This window comes from Saccopteryx leptura, chromosome 1, assembly GCF_036850995.1.
Source record: "Saccopteryx leptura isolate mSacLep1 chromosome 1, mSacLep1_pri_phased_curated, whole genome shotgun sequence".
In the NCBI taxonomy this organism is placed as follows: Eukaryota; Metazoa; Chordata; class Mammalia; order Chiroptera; family Emballonuridae; genus Saccopteryx; species Saccopteryx leptura.
Genome location: NC_089503.1, coordinates 104,022,174 through 104,041,153, shown reverse-complemented (window position 1 = coordinate 104,041,153; position 18,980 = coordinate 104,022,174). Strand labels below are relative to the sequence as shown.

Below are 18,980 nucleotides of genomic sequence, written 5' to 3'. Positions count from 1 at the left end.
AGCCTGGATACCAGTCAGGCCTCAGATGGATAGCATAATACTATGCTTGGTACTTCCTGTGAAACCTACCCACATAGATAGTTAAAAGTGGGTGGGGAGAAATAAGGACTGTGGGTGGATATATTAGAAAAGTTTTTAAAAGATAAACGTCGTGACCGATTCTTAGGGACATTATTTCAGATGACTGAATATTTAAATAGCCCTTAATTCACATTCCCCTAAGTTACTCTGTCATAGGGGGCTTTAACTAAACCAAAATTGTGCTTCTGATCCTGCCTCTCCAAAGTGCTGCTAACAGAATGTGCAGGAGTCCCAGGAGGGTCTAGAAGCAGAGAGCATGAAATTTCTTTTTAGGCATGCACTTTATCTTAAAAATCCTTGTGAATTTTTTGAAAAATCCTTTGAAAGTTTCACTCTCTGTTTGTCTCCATATAGTGTTATTATTATTTTAACCAACATGATCAAGCAAAATCAAAGTGGCAGGGGGACTTGCCAGGTTTACCTTGTGACTTGGTTTCCCTTAAAGCTCACTACCCCAGCTGATGAGCACGTAGCCCAAAACAAGAGTACATTTTGACAGCAGCCTATTGGCCACACTTACTTTCTTATTTTTTATTGAGAGGGTGAGTGGGGGAAACAGGAGTGAATTATAAATTCACCTTTACTGATAGTGTTTATGAACCATGAGGCAGCCTCCAATGCTGCCACCTGACGTACTTGATTTCTTTGTCCCCTAGAACACGTGGTGGCAAACCTTGTCCCATCACATCATTCCAGTCTTCAAGCCACTGGCCAGAGCTGAAGGCGACAGTGTCTTCACAGCTCCAACATAGATCCACTGAAGTCCTTTGTCACTTTGTTGGGTCATGGGATCTTTTTCTGCCATCATTCTGTAACAGAAGAGAAAGTCAGGAACGTCTTCCTCAGTTTCCTAACAATAACAGCAAAAACCACTGTCTGCTGCCTGCTGGCCATGAGCCATCTCATTTGAGCCTCACATGGTACTATTCTATCATGTTCAGTACCACTGATATCTTTATTTTTCTTACGTGGAAACAGCCCTGGAGGCAAATTAACCTGTGCAGGATAACATAGTTAGTGTTGTCTAACAGTAAGCTAGTGCTCTGAACCATCTGCTAAAATGTCTTCACTGAAACCTTAAACCCAGTGGTGGGATTCAGCCGGATCACACTGGTTTAGCAGAACCGATATCTAATATTTTATTGAGTTGGGCGAACCAGTTGTTAAAATGGCACTTGTAATCAGGGTTCCCTCTAAGGTGGGCGCCTGGGCAGCCACCCAATGTGGAAATCACAAACTTATATTCCTTACTCTTTTTTAATGTTCATCTGAGCAATAGCATATTCTAAGTGCCTGTCATAATGTTCATGCCATCCGTAGGTGAAAAAAAAATTGGAAGGGAGGACACCACTCTGGAAGCAATATGGCCCTGGTATATATGGTCATTTGATATATGTTTTTCTTATACTTAAAATGCTCATTAGGTCAGAGAACCAGTTTTTAAATTATTTGAATCCCACTGGTTAAACCCCACAGTCCCTGGCTGGGGCGGGGGGTCTTGTTCCCTTCTGTAGAAGAAATGCTGTCTCCTCTTGGGGTATCCAGGAGAATCTTTTCTGATCTGAAAAGAACCACAGAGGCCGTCGCCCATGGTGCTGATTCAGGGTAACGCATCGGTTCATTCCCAAATGTTAACGGAAGCACAGTGTAATTAACGGCGAAGCCCGGGCAGAGCTGGCCCCACAGAGCTGACATTCAAAACCACTGACGCTCTACAGCCAGTCTTGTTAAAGGCCCAGCGAGGCTCCAGCTGGAGAGGTTTGGGTAAACACTTGGAGGGACAGAAAAAAAATGTACAAGGAGTTTTAATAACTGACCATGTCTGGCTCTATATCAAAGCCCTGAAGCAAAGTTTTGCTCTCTTTAAAAGTAATATATTGATAGTGAATATCCATGGCAATCCATTACTAACAGTATGAGTACTTTCACTCCAATTTAATATTTTTGTCACTCCTGAACTAGCAGAGACAAGCTCATGGGGGTGACATTGTAAGAGTGATGTCCCTTGTCAGGGAAGGTAAGACTGCAAAGCTGGTTTCAGTTAGGGTCAGAATCATTGCTTTCTCGACAGAACGCTGCCTACAACATAAAACACATCTTCCTCAGAAGGCAGGACTCCTTTTGAGGCTGTATGAAGTTCACCTGAGACAATCCCCGTGAGGGCCAACACATGATCGAAGAAAAGAAGGGAGAAAACGCATCAGCAGCCCTTTGCCTCAGTGCCTGAGGAAGTTGGTCACTATGATACCTCTTCACAGGGACCCCTCCTAGTAGGCTGGCCCAGGCTGCGGGCTCAGGCAGGCTTCCTTGCGGTAACCTGACCCTCTTCCCTACAGGCTCCGTGGACAGGGGACTCTTAGGAGCCTCTGTTGAGTCCCTCCCTTCCCTCAGACTGATTCCTCAGTCCCAACCTCTGAATTCGCCAGGGTCTAGTCCTTGGCTCCCTGCCTTTCCTCTCTGCAGTGTCTCCCCCAGAGCTCCTGTTTCCTCTTGTGGGGTTACCTCTCCTCTCTGCAAATGGCTCTCGGGCCTGCCTCCCAGTGCCCACCTCCCCTGGCTCCAGGAGTTCATTCCCACTCACTCCAGAAGGTTTCTGGGCATCGTCTAAAACATAGTGTCTGTGAACAACAATTTTTTCTTTGACAGAGACAGAGAGTGTCAGAGAGAGGGACAGATAGAGAAAGACAGGAATGGAGAGATGAGAGGCATCAATTCTTTGTTGTGGCATCTTAGTTGTTCATTGATTGCTTTCTCATATGTGCCTTAACCAAAGGACTACAGCAGAGCGAGTGACCCCTTGCTCAAGCCAGCACCCTTCGCTTCAAGCCAGTGACCTTTGTGCTCAAAGCAGTGATCATGGGGTCATGTCTATGATCCCACTCTCAAGCCAGTGACCCCATACTCAAGCTAGTGAGCCCGCACTCAAGCTGGATGAGCCCATGCTCAAGCTGGTGACCTCAGGGTTTTGAACCATGGTCCTCTGCATCCCAGTTTGATGCTCTATCCACTGCACCACTGCCTGGCCAGGCTGCAAACGAACTCTTCATCTTCCCATTCAACCTGCCCTAGCTCAACTCTTTCTGCTAATGGCACATGATGTCTTCTAGGCATCTGAACCCAGAACTTTGTTTGGACATCCTCCTTCCCTCTTGTCATGTGTGGTTAGTTGATGCTGTTTAATTCTCTCTTTCCGACATGGCTCTGGTGTCTGCACTTTCCTTCTACTCCTCCTGTTGCTAGAATGTCAGACATTAGCTTCTCATTCTAAGTGGCCTTTTTGGTCTCCTCCCTCATCTCCTTGCCTTTCCCTCCTCTAGTCAGCTCTGCATGCTGCCTGTGGACCAACTTCCATGCACACAGCCACTGATCACTCATCCCCCTCGAGCCCTGTGGAGACCTGTCCAGCTCACCCCTTCCCACTCGGTCTTCTCTCCGCCCAGGGCCTGTCACCTCCTTGTACTGACTGTCCGCTGAAGCCCTCGTCCTCTCCACCTGGGCCTGGCTCAGCCCATTCTCCCTTCACCCTTCTCTCCTTACCACCCCGGGTCACCCAGGTTCCAGCTCTGATCCCCCTCCTTTGCATGCCCTTGTTAGACGATACATCTTCAGAGTGCTTTCCTTCTGCTGAGGTGCTGTCGTACTTTCCTGAAGGAGATTTGGTGTAATTTTTAAGCCTTTGGGGTCTGGAGTGAAATGGCTAGATTTTAAATACCAGCTTTTCACTTATCATCTATGTGACTTTGAACCTGTCCAATTCTTAAGTTTCTTTGCCTGTAAATTGGGATGATAACTTACTTTGTAGAGCTTCTATAAGGTTCATATGAAATAATGTATGTGAACCATATGGAACAGACTGAACCCTAACATACTGTTGTTACTGTTATTACTGCCGTTTGCTTAGCAACAAATCAGAAAGTGGTATTCATGAAACTTCCTGTGTCTGTAAAGGGCTCTCCAATAACAATGACTCTTACCTCTTTTGTTGTTAGTTAGTTAGCTTTTCTCTACATTTTATCTCCTGTCCTGAAATGGATTGCTGTTGTAACTGCAGCAACATCTGCTGATGCTGTACTACCTGCATTGAACTAGTGTTTCACAAACATTTCCCAGAGAAAGAGGGAGAGAGAAAGAGAGGGAGGGAGGGAGACACTGTGATGATGTTCACTTCCCACACGAGGAAACTGAGCACCATTAGGGAAATCAGATGGCCTGGCCAAAGTCTCACTTCTGGGGGAGCCACACCAGGGGTCACCTAGTACTTTTTGGACTCCTGCACTTCACTTTTTTATAGGTAAGAGGAAGGGAGATAGTGAGGCAGACTCCTGCATGCGCCCCAACCAGGATCCACCAGCAACCGTATCTGGGGCTGATGCTCAAGTACCAAGCTATTTTTAGTGACTGAGGCTGATGTACTCCAATGTAGCCATCCTCAGTGCCCAGGGCTTATGCTTGGACCAATTGAGCCATTGGCTACAGAAGGAAAAGAGAGAAAGAAGGGAGAGAGGGAGGGGGGAGAAGCAAATGGTTGCTTCTCCTGTGTTCCCTGATTGGGGATCGAACCCAGGACATCCCATATGCCATGCTGATACTCTGTTCTGTGAGCCACCGGCCAGGGCGCTGAGCTTCACTCTTAACCTCTTTAAATCTAAATCCTGAGGAGCACCTGACCTGACATAATGCCTTGCACATTAAAGAGATTCAGTTACTTAATTAGATGCTTTAAATTATAGTTTATGTCACTGTTAACAATAATTAGAAGCAGGTGGGTTCAGAGCCCTGGGCACATGATTTAGTTTCAGCTTTATCTTCCAATCCTCTAACTTTTGAAGGGAACGTCCCTCCTGACCTTAAATGGTAAGAGTATAAGTTCCAGTATACTGCTGTGGTTTATCCCCTAGGAACTTCCCAGGCTTGCTGACATGTAACAGTAAGCTCGGCTGTTAACCCAGAATAAACTGTCCTGTCCAAATGAAGCAGAGGTTCTCTTACTTGATGTATATTTACATCTCCTGAGGAGTTTAAACACCACTGATGCACATACACACCTGACAGGGGATACACCCAATAGGGAAGGTGGTTTTCCCTGGGGCGAGGCTTGTCCACTGCATTCCAGGTGTGCTGACCCCTGCGATTTCCCCAAATGTGGGAAACTCGACTGCACCATTTGTGGGAGTGGGGGACTATATTCAAAGTCTCCCCTGAAAAAAAATTTTTTTATACTGATGCCTGGGTCCTACCCCAAAGTACATTTTAATTGCTGTGGATCAACCTGGCTGTCAGGACTTTTATAAGCATCCCAGGTAATTCTTGTGTTCGCCATAGTCAAGAACGCTTCTAAACCAAGGATTTCTGGTTTGTTTCCTGACTTGGTGTCATTAAATAAAGATGAAAACTGACAGATATTACTAATTAACTGGACAGGGAGCTTCCTCGTGTACATAGGCTACTTGCTGGCATCTGTGTGGTCACAGATGCTTGGGAAGTTTTGGTTGTCGACTCTGGGAGCTGTCCTGAGAGCGGAACCAGGCCTTAACTCTCTCAGCGGGGCAGGCAGGGCAGTACTGGCCCCTCCCGCTCTCCTGACACGTCTGATTAGTTTTTCTCTTCTACGCAGTGTGACGAAAAATGCACGAAGGCGTATTTCCACATGGGGAAGGCATACCTGGCTCTTAAGAACTACAGTGTGGTGAGTTCTGGAAGGAATGGGGTGGCATGTTTGATCAGAGCGATGCTCCTGATTGTCTCAGAGGAGAACCCAGGTCCTCAAGGTTGATTAGATACTGATCCACCGTTTAGTATTTTTCAGGGTAACTCTTAACATCTTAGAGTTGAGAAGAATGTGGAGGGCCACCCCATACAGCCCCCTGAGGTAGGAACTGCTTCTGCAGTATCTTCTTCCAGTGCTCATTTGGTCCTAGGAAAAGTGTCACTGGATAGAAAAGGCAAAGCAAAATTCACTTGTAAGCTCCCTGCCCAAAAGCCATTATGTGGGTACACGTTCACACTAACGCATTGTGTATTGCAAATAGCAGCTTCATTGAGTTGTAATTCACATACCAAACAATTTGTGGAAAATGTACATTCTACTGGTTTTTAGTATATTCGAAGTTGTGAAACAATCAATTTTGGAGTACTGTATTTCTGTCACTTCCCCCAAAAGCCTTATACCCATGAACAGTCACTGCCCTTCCATCCACACCCACCTCAACCCTAGGTGACTGCTAATCCACTTCGAGCTCTACATTGGCCGATTCTGGACAGTTCATCTAAATAGAATTATACAAAATGTGGTCTTTTGTTACTGGCCTCTTTCACTTAGCATAAAATTCGCAAGGTTCATCTGTGTGGTGAGATCACTACTTCATTCCTTTTTTTTTGCTGAAAATACTCCACTCTCTGGAGGAACCACAGTGTATTTATCCTTTGGTTAATGAGCACTGGGGTTGCTTCCACATTGCGTAGTGAACATTTATGTACAAATCTTTGTGTGGACACTTGTTGACAGTCCTCTTGCTTGCAGACTGTGCCCAGAAGCAGAGCTTCAGTGTGTCATATAATAACTCTGTTTAGCCTTTGGAGGAGTTGCCTGAGTGTTTTACCAGAGTGGCTGCATTGTTCCACATCCCCACCAGCAGAGTGCAGCTCCAGTTTCTCCATATCCTGGAGAAATAATAGTACTTGTTATCATCTGTCTTTCTGATTATAGCCATCCCTGTGGGTGTGAAGTGGTATCTCTTTGTGGTCTTGATTTGCATTTCCCTGACTGCTAATGATGTTGAGCATCTTACAGTGTACTTGAAGGACATTTGCATATCTTCTTTGGAGAAAGGTCTCTTCAGATCCTTTGTCATGTTTGAATTAGGGATACAAGTCCCTTATCAAAGAAATGATTCGCAGATACTTTTACCACTCTTTGTGTTGTGTTTCTGCTTCCTTTGATTTTTTTTTTTTTTACAAAGACAGAGCTAGAGAGAGAGAGAGAGAGAGAGACAGGGACAGACAGACAGGAATGGAGAGATGAGAAGCATCAATCATTAGTTTTTCATTGCGCATTGCAACACTTTAGTTGTTCATTGATTGCTTTCTCATATGTGCCTTGACCGCGGGCCTTCAGCAGACCGAGTAACCCCTTGCTTGAGCCAGCGACCTTGGGTCCAAGCTGGTGAGCTTTGCTCAAACCAGATGAGCCCTCACTCAAGCTGGCGACCTCGGGGTCTCGAACCTGGGTCTTCCGCATCCCAGTCCGACTCTCTATCCACTGCGCCACTGCCCGGTCAGGTGCGTTTCCACTTTCTTGATGGTGTCCTGTGTAGTACAGAATTTTTAATTTTGATGAGGTCTACATTACCTGTATTTTGCTTTGGTTACTTATGCTTTTGGCATCATTGCCTCATCTAAGATTTACTCCAATGTTTTTATCTAAAAGTCTTATGGCTTTAGCTCTTAAATTTAGATCTCTGATCACTTTGAGTTCATTTTTGTGTATGGTGTAAGGAAGGGACCCAGCTTCTTGCTTTTATAAGTTACGTCCAGTCATTCCAGCATCACTTCTTGAAAAAACGATTCTGTCTTCCACTGAATGACTTTGGCGCCCTTGTCAAAAATCAATTGCAAATCAATTCATGACTCAATTTTGTTGCATGATCTATACGTCTGTTCTTATGACTATACCACACTGTCTTGATTCCTATAGCTTTGTAGTAAAATTTGAAATTGAGAAACAGTCTTCTAACTTTTCTCGGCCTTTTTTCTTTCTTTTCTATTTTTTTAAAGGGACAGAGAGAGGGATAGACAAGAATGGAGTGAGATGAGAAGCATCAATCATCAGTTTTTCATTGTGACACCTTAGTTGTTCATTGATTGCTTTCTCATATGTGCTTTGAGCGCGGGCCTTCAGCAGACCAAGCAACCCCTTGCTTGAGCCAGCGACCTTGGGTCCAAGCTGGTGAGCTTTTTGCTCAAACCAGATGAGCCCGCACTCAAGCTGGCGACCTCGGGGTCTCGAACCTGGATCTTCCGCATCCCAGTCCAATGCTCTATCCAGTGCACCACCACTTGGTCAGGCTTCTCTGCCTTTTGAAGATGGTTTTAGCTATTCTGGTTCCCTTGATTACCACACAGATTTCAGGATCAGCTTGTCAATGTCCACAAAGAAGCCAGATGGAATTTTGATAGAGATTGCATTGAATCCATAGATCAGTTTGGGGAACGTTGCCATCTTAACAATAGTAAGTCTTTCAGTCCATAAACATGAACTATCTTTCTATTGACAAGATATTAGATTTTTTAAAAAGAAAATGCCTCCTATTACACATTTAAAAATTATTTTCTTTATTGTATTTTAATTCTAAAAGTAATACAGTCTTATTATAATAAAGTTAATAACAGAGAAGTAAAAAAAAAAAGAAAGAAAATATATTGATTTCCCCCTCTCTACCAAATTCTGTTCACTCATTTATTCATTTGATTATCTCATTCAGCAAGTATGTACTCCATGCTTTCTATATTCCAGCTTTGTCCTGGGTAACAGAATACAGTGATGAATGAAACAAAAATCCTTGAATTAATTGAACTCATATTCTTTTTTTCTTAATTTATTTATTTTTTACAGAGACAGAGAGTGAGTCAGAGAGAGGGATAGACAGGGACAGACAGACAGTAACGGAGAGAGATGAGAAGCATCAATCATTAGTTTTTCATTGTGCGTTGCATCCCCTTAGTTGTTCATTGATTGCTTTCTCATATGTACCTTGACCATGGGCCTTCAGCAGACTGAGTAACCCCTTGCTGGAGTCAGCAACCTTGGGTTCAAGCTGGTGGGCTTTTCCTCAAACCAGATGAGCCCGCACTCAAGCTGGCGACCTCGGGGTCTCGAACCCGGGTCCTCTGCATCCCAGTCTGACGCTCTATCCACTGCGGCACCCCCTGGTCAGGCTGAACTCATATTCTTGGTGTAAGGTTGGCCAGGAGACAGAAACCAAATTGAGTAGATGTGTACTGTATTGGGTAGTGATAGTGTTGTTGGGGCATATAAGTCAGGAAGCAGTGAAGGTATAGAGTGGTCAGGGAGACGGCAGTGAAGTAGAGAAGACGTGGATATGCAATGCAGGAGTGGTCCAGGTAGGGAGATAGCTGGATGGGAGCAACCAAGGAGGAGATTGATGAGGGATGAGGTAGGCAGGTGACTTGTGTGGGGACTGGGCCCCTAGGGCCTTGCAGGCTTTGAGTGGACCTTGGATTTTACTTTGGATAAGCTGAGAGTCATTAAAAGATTTTGAGGCCTTGGCTGGTTGGATCAGTGGATAGAGCGTTGGCCTTCAGTGCAGACATCCCAGGTTTGATCCGTTGTCAGGGCACACATAAGAAATGCCCATCTGCTTCTCCTCCTCTCCCTCTCCTCCTTCTCTTCCTCTTCTCCTCCCACAGCTAGTGGCTTTGTTGGTTTGAGCAGGGCCCTAGGTGCTGAAGATAGTTTGGTTGGTCTGAGCATCAGTCCTAGGCATTGAGGATAGCTCGGTTGATTTTGAGCATCAGCCCAGACAGGGGTTGCCAGGTGGATCCTGGTCAGGGTGCATGCAGGAGTCTGTCTCTCTATCTCCCCTCCTCTCGTTTAAAAAAGAAAGAAAGAAAGAAAGAAAGAAAGAAAGAAAGAAAGAAAGAAAGAAAGAAAGGAGGGAGGGAGGGAGGGAGGGAGGGAGGGAGGGAGGGAGGGAGGGAGGGAGGGAGGGAGGAAGGAAGGAAGGAAAGGAGAGGAAAGGAGAGAGGAGAGGAGAGGAGAGGAGAGGAGAGGAGAGAGGGAGGGAGGGAGGGAGGGAGGGAGGGAGGGAGGAAGGAAGGAAGGAAGGAAGGAAGGAAGGAAGGAAGGAAGGAAGGAAGGAAGGAAGGAAGGGAGTAAAGAGGTGAAATAATCTGAGTTGTGTTTTACTGGCTCACTCTGCTCTACCAGGATTATACAGTGTGTCCATAAAGTCATGGTGCACTTTTGACCGGTCACAGGAAAGCAACAAAAGACAATAGAAATGTGAAACCTGCACCAAATAAAAGGAAAACCCTCCCAGTTTCTGTAGGATGATGTGGCAGCATGTGCGCATGCGTAACACCGTGTATTACGTCAGTGGAGCAGCCCATGGCCATGCCAGTCGAGATGTGGACGGTACAGAGGAAAGTTCAGTGTGTTCTGTGGCTCGCTATATTTAAAGCCATGACCAAAGTGCAACGTGAATATCGACGTGTTTATAACGAAGTGCCACCACATAGGAATAACATTACTTGGTGGGATAAGCAGTTGAAGGAAACCGGCAGTTTGGTGGAGAAACCCCGTTCTGGTAGGCCATCAGTCAGTGACGAGTCTGTCTGTAGAGGCTATACGGGATAGCTACCTAAGGAGCCCTAAAAAATCTGTGCGTGAGCCCACATCGAACTGCAGTGAATAGGTATAAAACTGGGAGAGTTTTCCTTTTATTTGGTGCAGGTTTCACATTTCTATTGTCTTTTGTTGCTTTCCTGTGACCGGTCAAAAGTGCACCATGACTTTACGGACACACTGTGTTTTGGTAATAAAAGAGCAGAGAACCAGTTATAGGGCTATTGCAACAAATTACCCAAGTGAGGAGATGACATGGATATACACCAACAGTGAGGCCAGCAGGAATTGTTTCTAGATTAGATCTAGGGTTAAAAAGAAGTTGGATACAAGATCACTGTCTTAGTCTTTTTGGCTTGCTATAGCACAGACCAGGTAACTTAAATCACAGACACATTTCTCACAGTTCTGGAGTTAGGGAAGTTCAAGAATAAGACACTGCAGATTTGGTGTCTAGTGAGGACCTGATTCCTGGCTCATAGACAGCCAGGAGAGTGAAAGAGCTCTCTGGGATCTCTTTAAAAAGGGCACTAAACTTACTCAGGAGAGCACATCCTCATGACCTAATCTCCTCCCGAAGGCCCCACCTCCTATTACCTCACCTTGGGGGGTTTAGGTTTCAACATATGAATGCTGAGGGGACACAGACACTTAGTCTACAACAGTGCCCGTTGTTGATGTCTGTCCGATGTCCTGTGACACTTCTCTCTGATTAATGAGATGTTGTCCTTCAGTTTATTTCTTAATCCTAATCTTCTCGACAAGCCTTCAGCCTTTATGATAGCTCAGAGTTGTTTTTGTTTTTCTCGTGAGCTTTTTATTCACACTCTGGGCAGGTCTTGATATCCCTGAGGACAGTACTGCCCTACTGTCCTCGCCAGGGACAGCAATCTTTCCCCCAAAAGCTTTCTGTCTGACCATTTCTGAGTGAGAGCCCCTCACTCTGTGGGTGGCTGGCTGGCTGCAGCCCCGTATCCTGAAGCGGGCCCTTCTCCTGTTCTGTTCCCACGTCTCTGTCAGCACCGTCTTCAGCTTTGTTCCCTCACTCCCCACAGGCATATCTGACAGGTCCCTCCTGTCCTCTCTCAGTGCAAATACCACATCTAAATTCCTATTCCAGCCAGACAGGATCCACAGGGATTTAGGACTGGGTATTTTCCATCACAGGCTATGTGACGACACTATTTTTAAAAATAAGTTTTGAATCAACACCTGTTGCCTCACAGAACCAGAGAAGCCTAAACAAATGTCAGACGGGTGCCGTATTCCCAAGCCTACCTCCCGTGCTGGGAGCAGAGGAGGCTGGAAGGAGATAAGGAGGAAGCTGAGCCCTGTGATACCTAGTGTCTTCCTATAATCACCTTCACCCTCTAACTACTTGTCAAAGTCTTGGGTTTTTTTTGTGTGTGTGCTTTTTTCCAGTCTAGAGAGTGTTTTCAGAAGATCTTAGAAATAAACCCCCAGCTGCAGACGCAGATGAAAGGTGAGCATTCCTGCTGTGTCCTTCGTGAAGTCCACTGTCCCCTGTGCTCTGGCCTTAGGCTGCGGCCCAGCCCTTCCCTGCACTGGGGGCAAAGCCACACCCTTGCCTCTAGACAGGTCCTCTGTCGGCTGCTGCCCTGTGCCCCCTTCCTCTGTTCTCCAGCTCACACTTGTGCCTTCCTACGTCCTACACCGTCCTTCAGAGCCTTCTAGACAGATTTCTGTTCTCGTGTCTTCAAGATGTTTTAAGTTGTGGGTACAGACTATACACTATTCCTAAAGTTTTCCTTGCTGAAGACGAGTTTCAGTAATTTTAATGCATTATGCCTCCCAGTGTGCCATCCTCAAAGAGGTTACTCCCTATATGGTGTGTTGATGTCAGGGTTTTGTTTTGCTTTCCTTCTGGTTTTGCTAGGTCACCTGATTGAAGTAGATCTTCGGGAGAAAGCAGACCTTCAGGAGAAGGAAGCCCAAGAATCGCTGGACTCAGGAAAGAGCACAGCCGTGACAACCAAGAACCTCTTGGAGACTCTTTCCAAGCCTGATCAGAACCCCTTGTTCTATGCTGGCTGGATCGAAATCCTGACTGAGATGATGAAGGACAGTAAGCTAGAGACCTGTGTGGTCCAGGAATACTGTCGTTATAAAGGGGCAGAGTTAGAGGTGTGCCCTCATGGCAAGGGCTCACTTCCACTAACACTGATTGAAGACCTTCTGTAATGTAGGTGGTAAAGGGGGTGTGTAAGAAATACCCCAGCCCAGCTCCGTGCTCTCCTCAGAGCATGCATACACTCAACGCACATGCAGGAACACATGCACAGCACAACGCAGAATACACACGCAGGTGCACTCACCTTATATCACATACAGCACACACACCATGTACACCCCACATATCACACCATGTACAGGGGGTCCTTGGATTGCAACAGTCTCGACATACGACATTTTGAGTTTATGATGCTCACTTACATAAAGCTTAAAAAATTGAGACATGAGTGTTTGGGCTTATGCTGTTAGCGTCATACTTACAGACTGCATGGGCGACCTAGTTTGGTTGTGTGCAGCTGGAGAATACACAGTACAGTGTATAGTACAGTATATTTATGTCCTTTTCCTTATTCTGGGCCTTAGTTGTGTTATGTTCTATACTATGATTTTACAACTATATTAGGACAGGTAAGTGACTTAGGCTAGGGTATGTTTTGACTTACACCAAAATTCAGGTTTACATTACTGTCGGAGGAATGGAACTGTGTCGTACCCTGAGGACCCCTATATACTTACATCACATAACATACATTGCACACATTCACCGCTCACATCTGCTGCACATATCCCACACAAATCCACACGCCATTTGTGTGCCCCACACGCACACCATGTACACCTAGTTAGGAGCTCACCTCCTAATGCATCACTGTAGGGGTTAGGTTTCACTGAATTCTGAGGGGACACAAACATGGAGTCTATAGCAGTTACCATGGTTGATGCATGTCCTCTCCTCTGTAGCACCCTCCACTATCCCCATGAATCTCCCCCAACCCATAGGATAGGGAACTGGCAGGTGGAAGTTTTGTAGGATGAGCTGGAAGGTTTACCCCAGTTCACTTAATAGTACTTAGGAAGTGTAAGTAATTTCAGAGTGGATGTCAGCTCTTCCTGCTGATGAGCCCCCTCCTGCTCTCTTCTCTAAGTTCCTGTGAGCATTGACACTGGGCACAAACCGTGTCTGTGACTCTGACCTGGTGCCATTTGTACAGCTAGAGGGAGTCTCTGACATCCCTGCAGTATACAGCAGAGGGTGCTCACATATTCCCTTCAGTAGTTTCTTAGAAATGGCAGGCTTCTCTCTAGAGGCCTGGAAACAGCTTCAAAATAATTATCTAAGAACAGATGGGTATGTCATTCCTTCCTGGAGGTTATGTAGCTCCAGAAGGCTCTAAAGATTACAGAATGATAAGTTGTCAGGTAACCCATGGGCCACCAGTCCCAGCTCTCCTTCCCTGGACAGATTGTCCCTCTCACTGGGGCACTGGGTGGCGATGACACCTATAGGTTTTAGAATGTGAAGGTACCTGCTTCTGCCCAAACGAACTTGATGACTTTGTCGTCTCATATTGGGCTCCTCTCTGTTCCAGCTAGACATCAGCGAAGCAGCTCAGGAGTCTGATACGGTTTTCTCTGCATTTGTTTCAGATACAGAATGCACTTTATTCAGAACACACAATGGATTCAGTATCATCAATGGGAATGAGGTCATAAGAAGGTAGGAATGTTTGTGAAGACAGCCACATTAAAGCGAGGAAAGATAGCTATCCTGAAATCAGACCCTGATCAGGCAGGCAGAGAATTCACTGGATGGCATCACCTTCCATCAGGATTGGTGGCCCCCTGATGGGGAGAAATGCCATGTGAACACCCCTTGAGCTTTGAGCCTTAGGTATTGTAAATTATGCCACAGTTAACAGCTGTAGAGAGAAAAGGTCAGCAAAGTTCCTAGGGTTTCTCCAAGCACTTCAAAGTCATAGAATTTCCCAGTGTTACCTTAATTTTTTCAGCATTACATCCTTTGGTAGATATGGTATTTACCAATTCATTAAACTGCCTCCTGTATAACACTGTTGTCTTTCCAGCAAGTCCAAACCCAGAATAACAGTGCAGAAGGCTGACCGTTCCGGCCGCTTTCCCACCAGCTGCAAGATGGCCTTTGCTCTCTTCCTCTTTTAGAAGTTGTGATCATATCAGGGAATGAGAGCCACTGGGTTCTTGATGATCCAATTTCTAATTTCATTTTAAGAAGAGCCCATATGAATGATAGGAGGTTGTTTGCTAAATTTATTTTAACTTTATTTTGCATTTCGGTTATTCTGGTGTAATTCCTGAGGCTTAGAACATTGCTATGGGTTTGGCTGCCACGTTTGCACATGTGGTAAGGCCTGTCCACCATTGGCAGTGTGCAGGCCCACTGCTCATCAGTTGTGGTATGACCGTGGCCCACAGCACCGGCTCACCGCCCAACCCAGATGCAGCCCGGACTTCTTAGCCCACGCCCCTGTCCTGGACTCTTAGTTCAGAGCTCAGCAGCCTCTTGGTCCTGGTGGTCTGCAGCCCTGGATGATATAGTTGCTTTCTCAACCCTGCATGTCAGGGATCTGTTGGTGAAATAAAACCAACTGGAAAACAGATCAAGGCTGATGTCTTGAGTATGGTTCTCCTTTGTCCCCTGTAGGTGCTTTTCTGCAGAAGGAAAGGATGTTGTGGAAGAGACCACGTGTGTGTCTGTCCTCCAGCTCTGGCAAGCTGTGTGCAGCGGGAACGGTAAGCCTGGCTCTTCACAGTTAATCATCCTCAGTGCCCATCAGTGTGGGAGCTTCCTGAGAATGAGTGTTGTGCCCCAAGTGCCAGGCCCCGAAGTGTCCATGTTTAGACTTCCCCTCAGGAAAACCAAATGGACCAGAAACAAGGCCTGCATTCCAGTTACGTCTCCAGCACCCTGACAGACCACCTTCACCATGGTCAAGGTCACTGTCGGCATTGTGAGTGGTCTCACCACCTAGGCATTTGCCCTACTCTCTGCAGATGTGACTTCTGCTCGTGTGTAGCCAGTGGGGTGGCAGAGTTTCTCCTTTCCCGCCTGCTTAAAAATGTTGTTGTTGTTTTCTCTGACGGCGGCGCCTATCTTAGCATTGTGAGTTTGTCTCTGCAGCATCAGTGACCCTGGTTTGTGTTTGATAGTAGAACAGGAAAATGCTATGAGGATTTTATTTACCTGGTTAACTCTTTTTTTTTTTTTTGTATTTTTCTGAAGCTGGAAACGGGGAGAGACAGTCAGACAGACTCCCGCATGCGCCCGACCGGGATCCACCCAGCACGCCCACCAGGGGGCAACGCTCTGCCCACCAGGGGGCGATGCTCTGCCCCTCCGGGGTGTCGCTCTGCCGCGACCAGAGCCACTCTAGCGCCTGGGGCAGAGGCCAAGGAGCCATCCCCAGCGCCCGGGCCATCTTTGCTCCAATGGAGCCTTGGCTGCGGGAGGGGAAGAGAGAGACAGAGAGGAAGGAAGGGGGGTAGAGAAGCAAATGGGTGCTTCTCCTATGTGCCCTGGCTGGGAATCGAACCTGGGTCCCCCGCACGCCAGGCCGACGCTCTACCGCTGAGCCAACCGGCCAGGGCCCCTGGTTAACTCTTAGCTTGTTACATGCTAGCATATTCTGGGGCTTACTAAGTTTTTACAGAATCTGATCACTTTGGACCCTCAATATAAATTGAACCATCCTCTTATTTTAAAAAGAAATTATACTTTTATAGGAAAAAAGAGCTGACCTTGGACACAAAACCCTGAAAATGAGAATAATGATAGCTTGTCCTTTCCACAGAGCCCGGTGAGGGGCCAGGAGCAGAACTTGTGAGTGCAGCTTATAAACCAGAAAATGCTGACTATGAGATAATGTCATTTTTTCTCTTGATTTATAAGAGTGGAGGAACAGCTTAACATATTGTTGACTGGCAATTTTACGCAGAAGTTCTCGTGTCACCGGCTATTTTTTCATAATTGAGTATGCAAGTGAAACAATCTAAATAAACTTCAGTATACTTTATTTATACATAATGAATTTAAATGAAACTTTGTACATATCTACTACATATTATATTTATACATATTATATATTTTAGTAATTTCATTCATGATAGTTTTAGTAGATTTTTTGTAAAATTGTTCTATTTGGTGATGGTATATATTGGTTTGAGAAACAACTAAATCAAAAAAAATCATCCCTAAAAAGTAATTTTGTCACTTCCCTGATGTTCTGTGGATCACTAAGGTTGGCAGTTCCACCCGAAATATTTGAATAATCCTCCAAAGTTGTTGTAATATCATTTTCAGTCCACTCTTCTTGAAAATCACTTCCACTATCAGATCTTAGTACATTTCTTTTTGTCATTTTGGTGGTCTAATATCCGACTCATTACTGTCTTGCGATAAACTATCAATTTCTGCATCACCGCAATATATTTCAAAATCACTTGGACAATCAGATAAAGTGTCTGCATATAATTCATTGAAAAGTTCTTCACCTTCACGATTTGTCATGGTTGGAACTTTGTAATACTATTGTGATAAAAACATAAATATCAAGTAAAGTCACTTATAATAAACTGAACATGATTGAGCACAATGAAGAAGGATTTTACAATATCCTTGATGTGTATGCTCAGACTGCGAGTGGTTAGAAGATAGTCTAAGCTTAGACGGCTGGACACTGTGATTGTTTGTTTACCGTAGCTTTGATTTTGCGGTCTCAGCCTGGAGGAGTGGGAAGAAAAGGAGTCTGCATGGGACTATAGAACGGTCTGCTGTTTTTCGAACTTCGACCCTCAGGGTGAAGAGTCACAAATACAATAATCCTATATTACCCTGAATTTCAACAATTGAAATAGCTAATGCAAGTGCAAACACGAGTTAACTCGTGAGTGGTCAACAATGTGTTAAGTTCTAGAAAACTAGAGAACCTGGGGCCTCTTTCCTGAAGGGAAATACACTTAGGTGAATATCATTATCAAGGAGGCCTGCTATTCTGTAGGATCCTGTACCACCCAGGGCGGTGACTGTGCAAACCCTCCCACGGGGGCGGGGACAGCGGGGCTGGCGGCATTGGAGTGGGCACCCTGTCCCCTGTGCAGCGACTTCCTCAGCCACAACCCACTTTGCTTTCTGGGAACCTTTGCATCACATTTTCCTCTAACATCTGAAAATACATTATCAGACACAGCCTGTGTTGTAAATGCTCTTATCTCAGATCGATGACATCTTGGAATATCCAACTCACTAAATACAAAGCAGCTTTTAAAAAGGACAAGGGACTGCATAAGAGTAAAGATGTGGAAATAATGTCATTGAGTGGGAGAGAGAAGCCAAGTAAGGTGTAGGATGTATCATTTTTTAACATTATTTGTACCAGGGGTGAATAGTAGTAGCTCCTTTCTGGAATGGGCTCACCTGGAGGGGGTACAAGAGCAGGGGACTTTCATTTTCACCTTTATTCTCCTCCTGTTACTTCAGTTGTTTACGATGAGCTTCTTTCTCAGTATCAGAAAAAATACATAAACTAAACAAACTCTACCCTGTTTCGTAGCGTAGCTGCATACTCTAGCTGCACCCCTGCCTGCCCTCAAGAAATTCACATGCCTGGTTAGATGGTGAACCAGGTGAGGGGGTAAATGCAGTGCTGCTACCCTAGAAATAGCTTACATCTGGAAAGGGGGACAGGCTTCTTAATGAATGTGTCGAGTGACAGTCCGGCTCTCCAAGGAGAACTCTCATGACACTCATATGAAAATGGATGGTCTAAAGATACTTCACAGTTCAGCTGATTTCTTTCCCTTTCCTCACATTTTCACACATGCCAGGGAAGGGCTGGCAAGAGTAGCAATCGCTAATGTACTTGTGCCAGTCAGTCCCTGCTATAAACATTACCATGTAGTAACTCATTTAATCCTCATGAAAAAGGCAAGTCGCCTTCCTCACTCCACGATGAGGAAACAACGGCACAGGAGTTACTAGGTCGGCTCGGGCCGCTCACTGGTCATTGAGACCTAGCAGTCTGGTTCTCGCGGCTGTGCTCTAGGATCTCACTGTCCCACCTCACGTGCGAGTGGAGAAGAGTTAGGTTTCCCGTCGGGATGGTGGGGACAGAAATGGTTTAATTGCTGTCATGGTGGCACAAGGTGATGAACCCTGTGTTCCAGAGGAGAACCAGCACCTGCTTGTGATGCACCCTGACACAGGCCAGCTGCTACCCTCCCTCCTGGCCTCCCGGGTCCCAGCCATCCAGGAGCAGAGCCTGGCCCTGCTGCTGCAGCTCGCCCAGACAGGGAACGGCCGGAGCCTCATCATCAGCCACCTGGACCTGGCTCGGTAAGGCTCTGCTGGCGGGACCTCCCCTGCCGCATCCCAGGCACCACCCACCAAGCTCAGACCAGCCTGGCTACCTTCTCACATCTCCAACGTGAGAGGCACCAGCAGACTTTATGAAGGATCAGGAACAGTAAG

General features: G+C 45.9%; 1 protein-coding gene and 1 non-coding gene across 7 annotated transcripts in view; both read left to right on the top strand.

Moving 5' to 3' along the window:
* Positions 1–18,980, top strand: part of TTC12 (tetratricopeptide repeat domain 12) — a 56,346-nt gene that overhangs the window by 21,332 nt on the left and 16,034 nt on the right. For all 6 annotated transcript variants that reach the window (XM_066372931.1, XM_066372940.1, XM_066372899.1 and 3 more), the window contains 6 exons: positions 5,696–5,767; positions 11,867–11,927; positions 12,342–12,530; positions 14,126–14,195; positions 15,159–15,247; positions 18,677–18,845. In XM_066372931.1, coding sequence (XP_066229028.1) covers positions 5,696–5,767; positions 11,867–11,927; positions 12,342–12,530; positions 14,126–14,195; positions 15,159–15,247; positions 18,677–18,845 — 650 coding nt within the window. The remainder of the gene's footprint in view (positions 1–5,695; positions 5,768–11,866; positions 11,928–12,341; positions 12,531–14,125; positions 14,196–15,158; positions 15,248–18,676; positions 18,846–18,980) is intronic.
* Positions 5,119–5,282, top strand: LOC136390037 (U1 spliceosomal RNA). Its single transcript, XR_010748565.1, has one exon. It is a non-coding gene; the product is annotated as a U1 spliceosomal RNA (small nuclear RNA).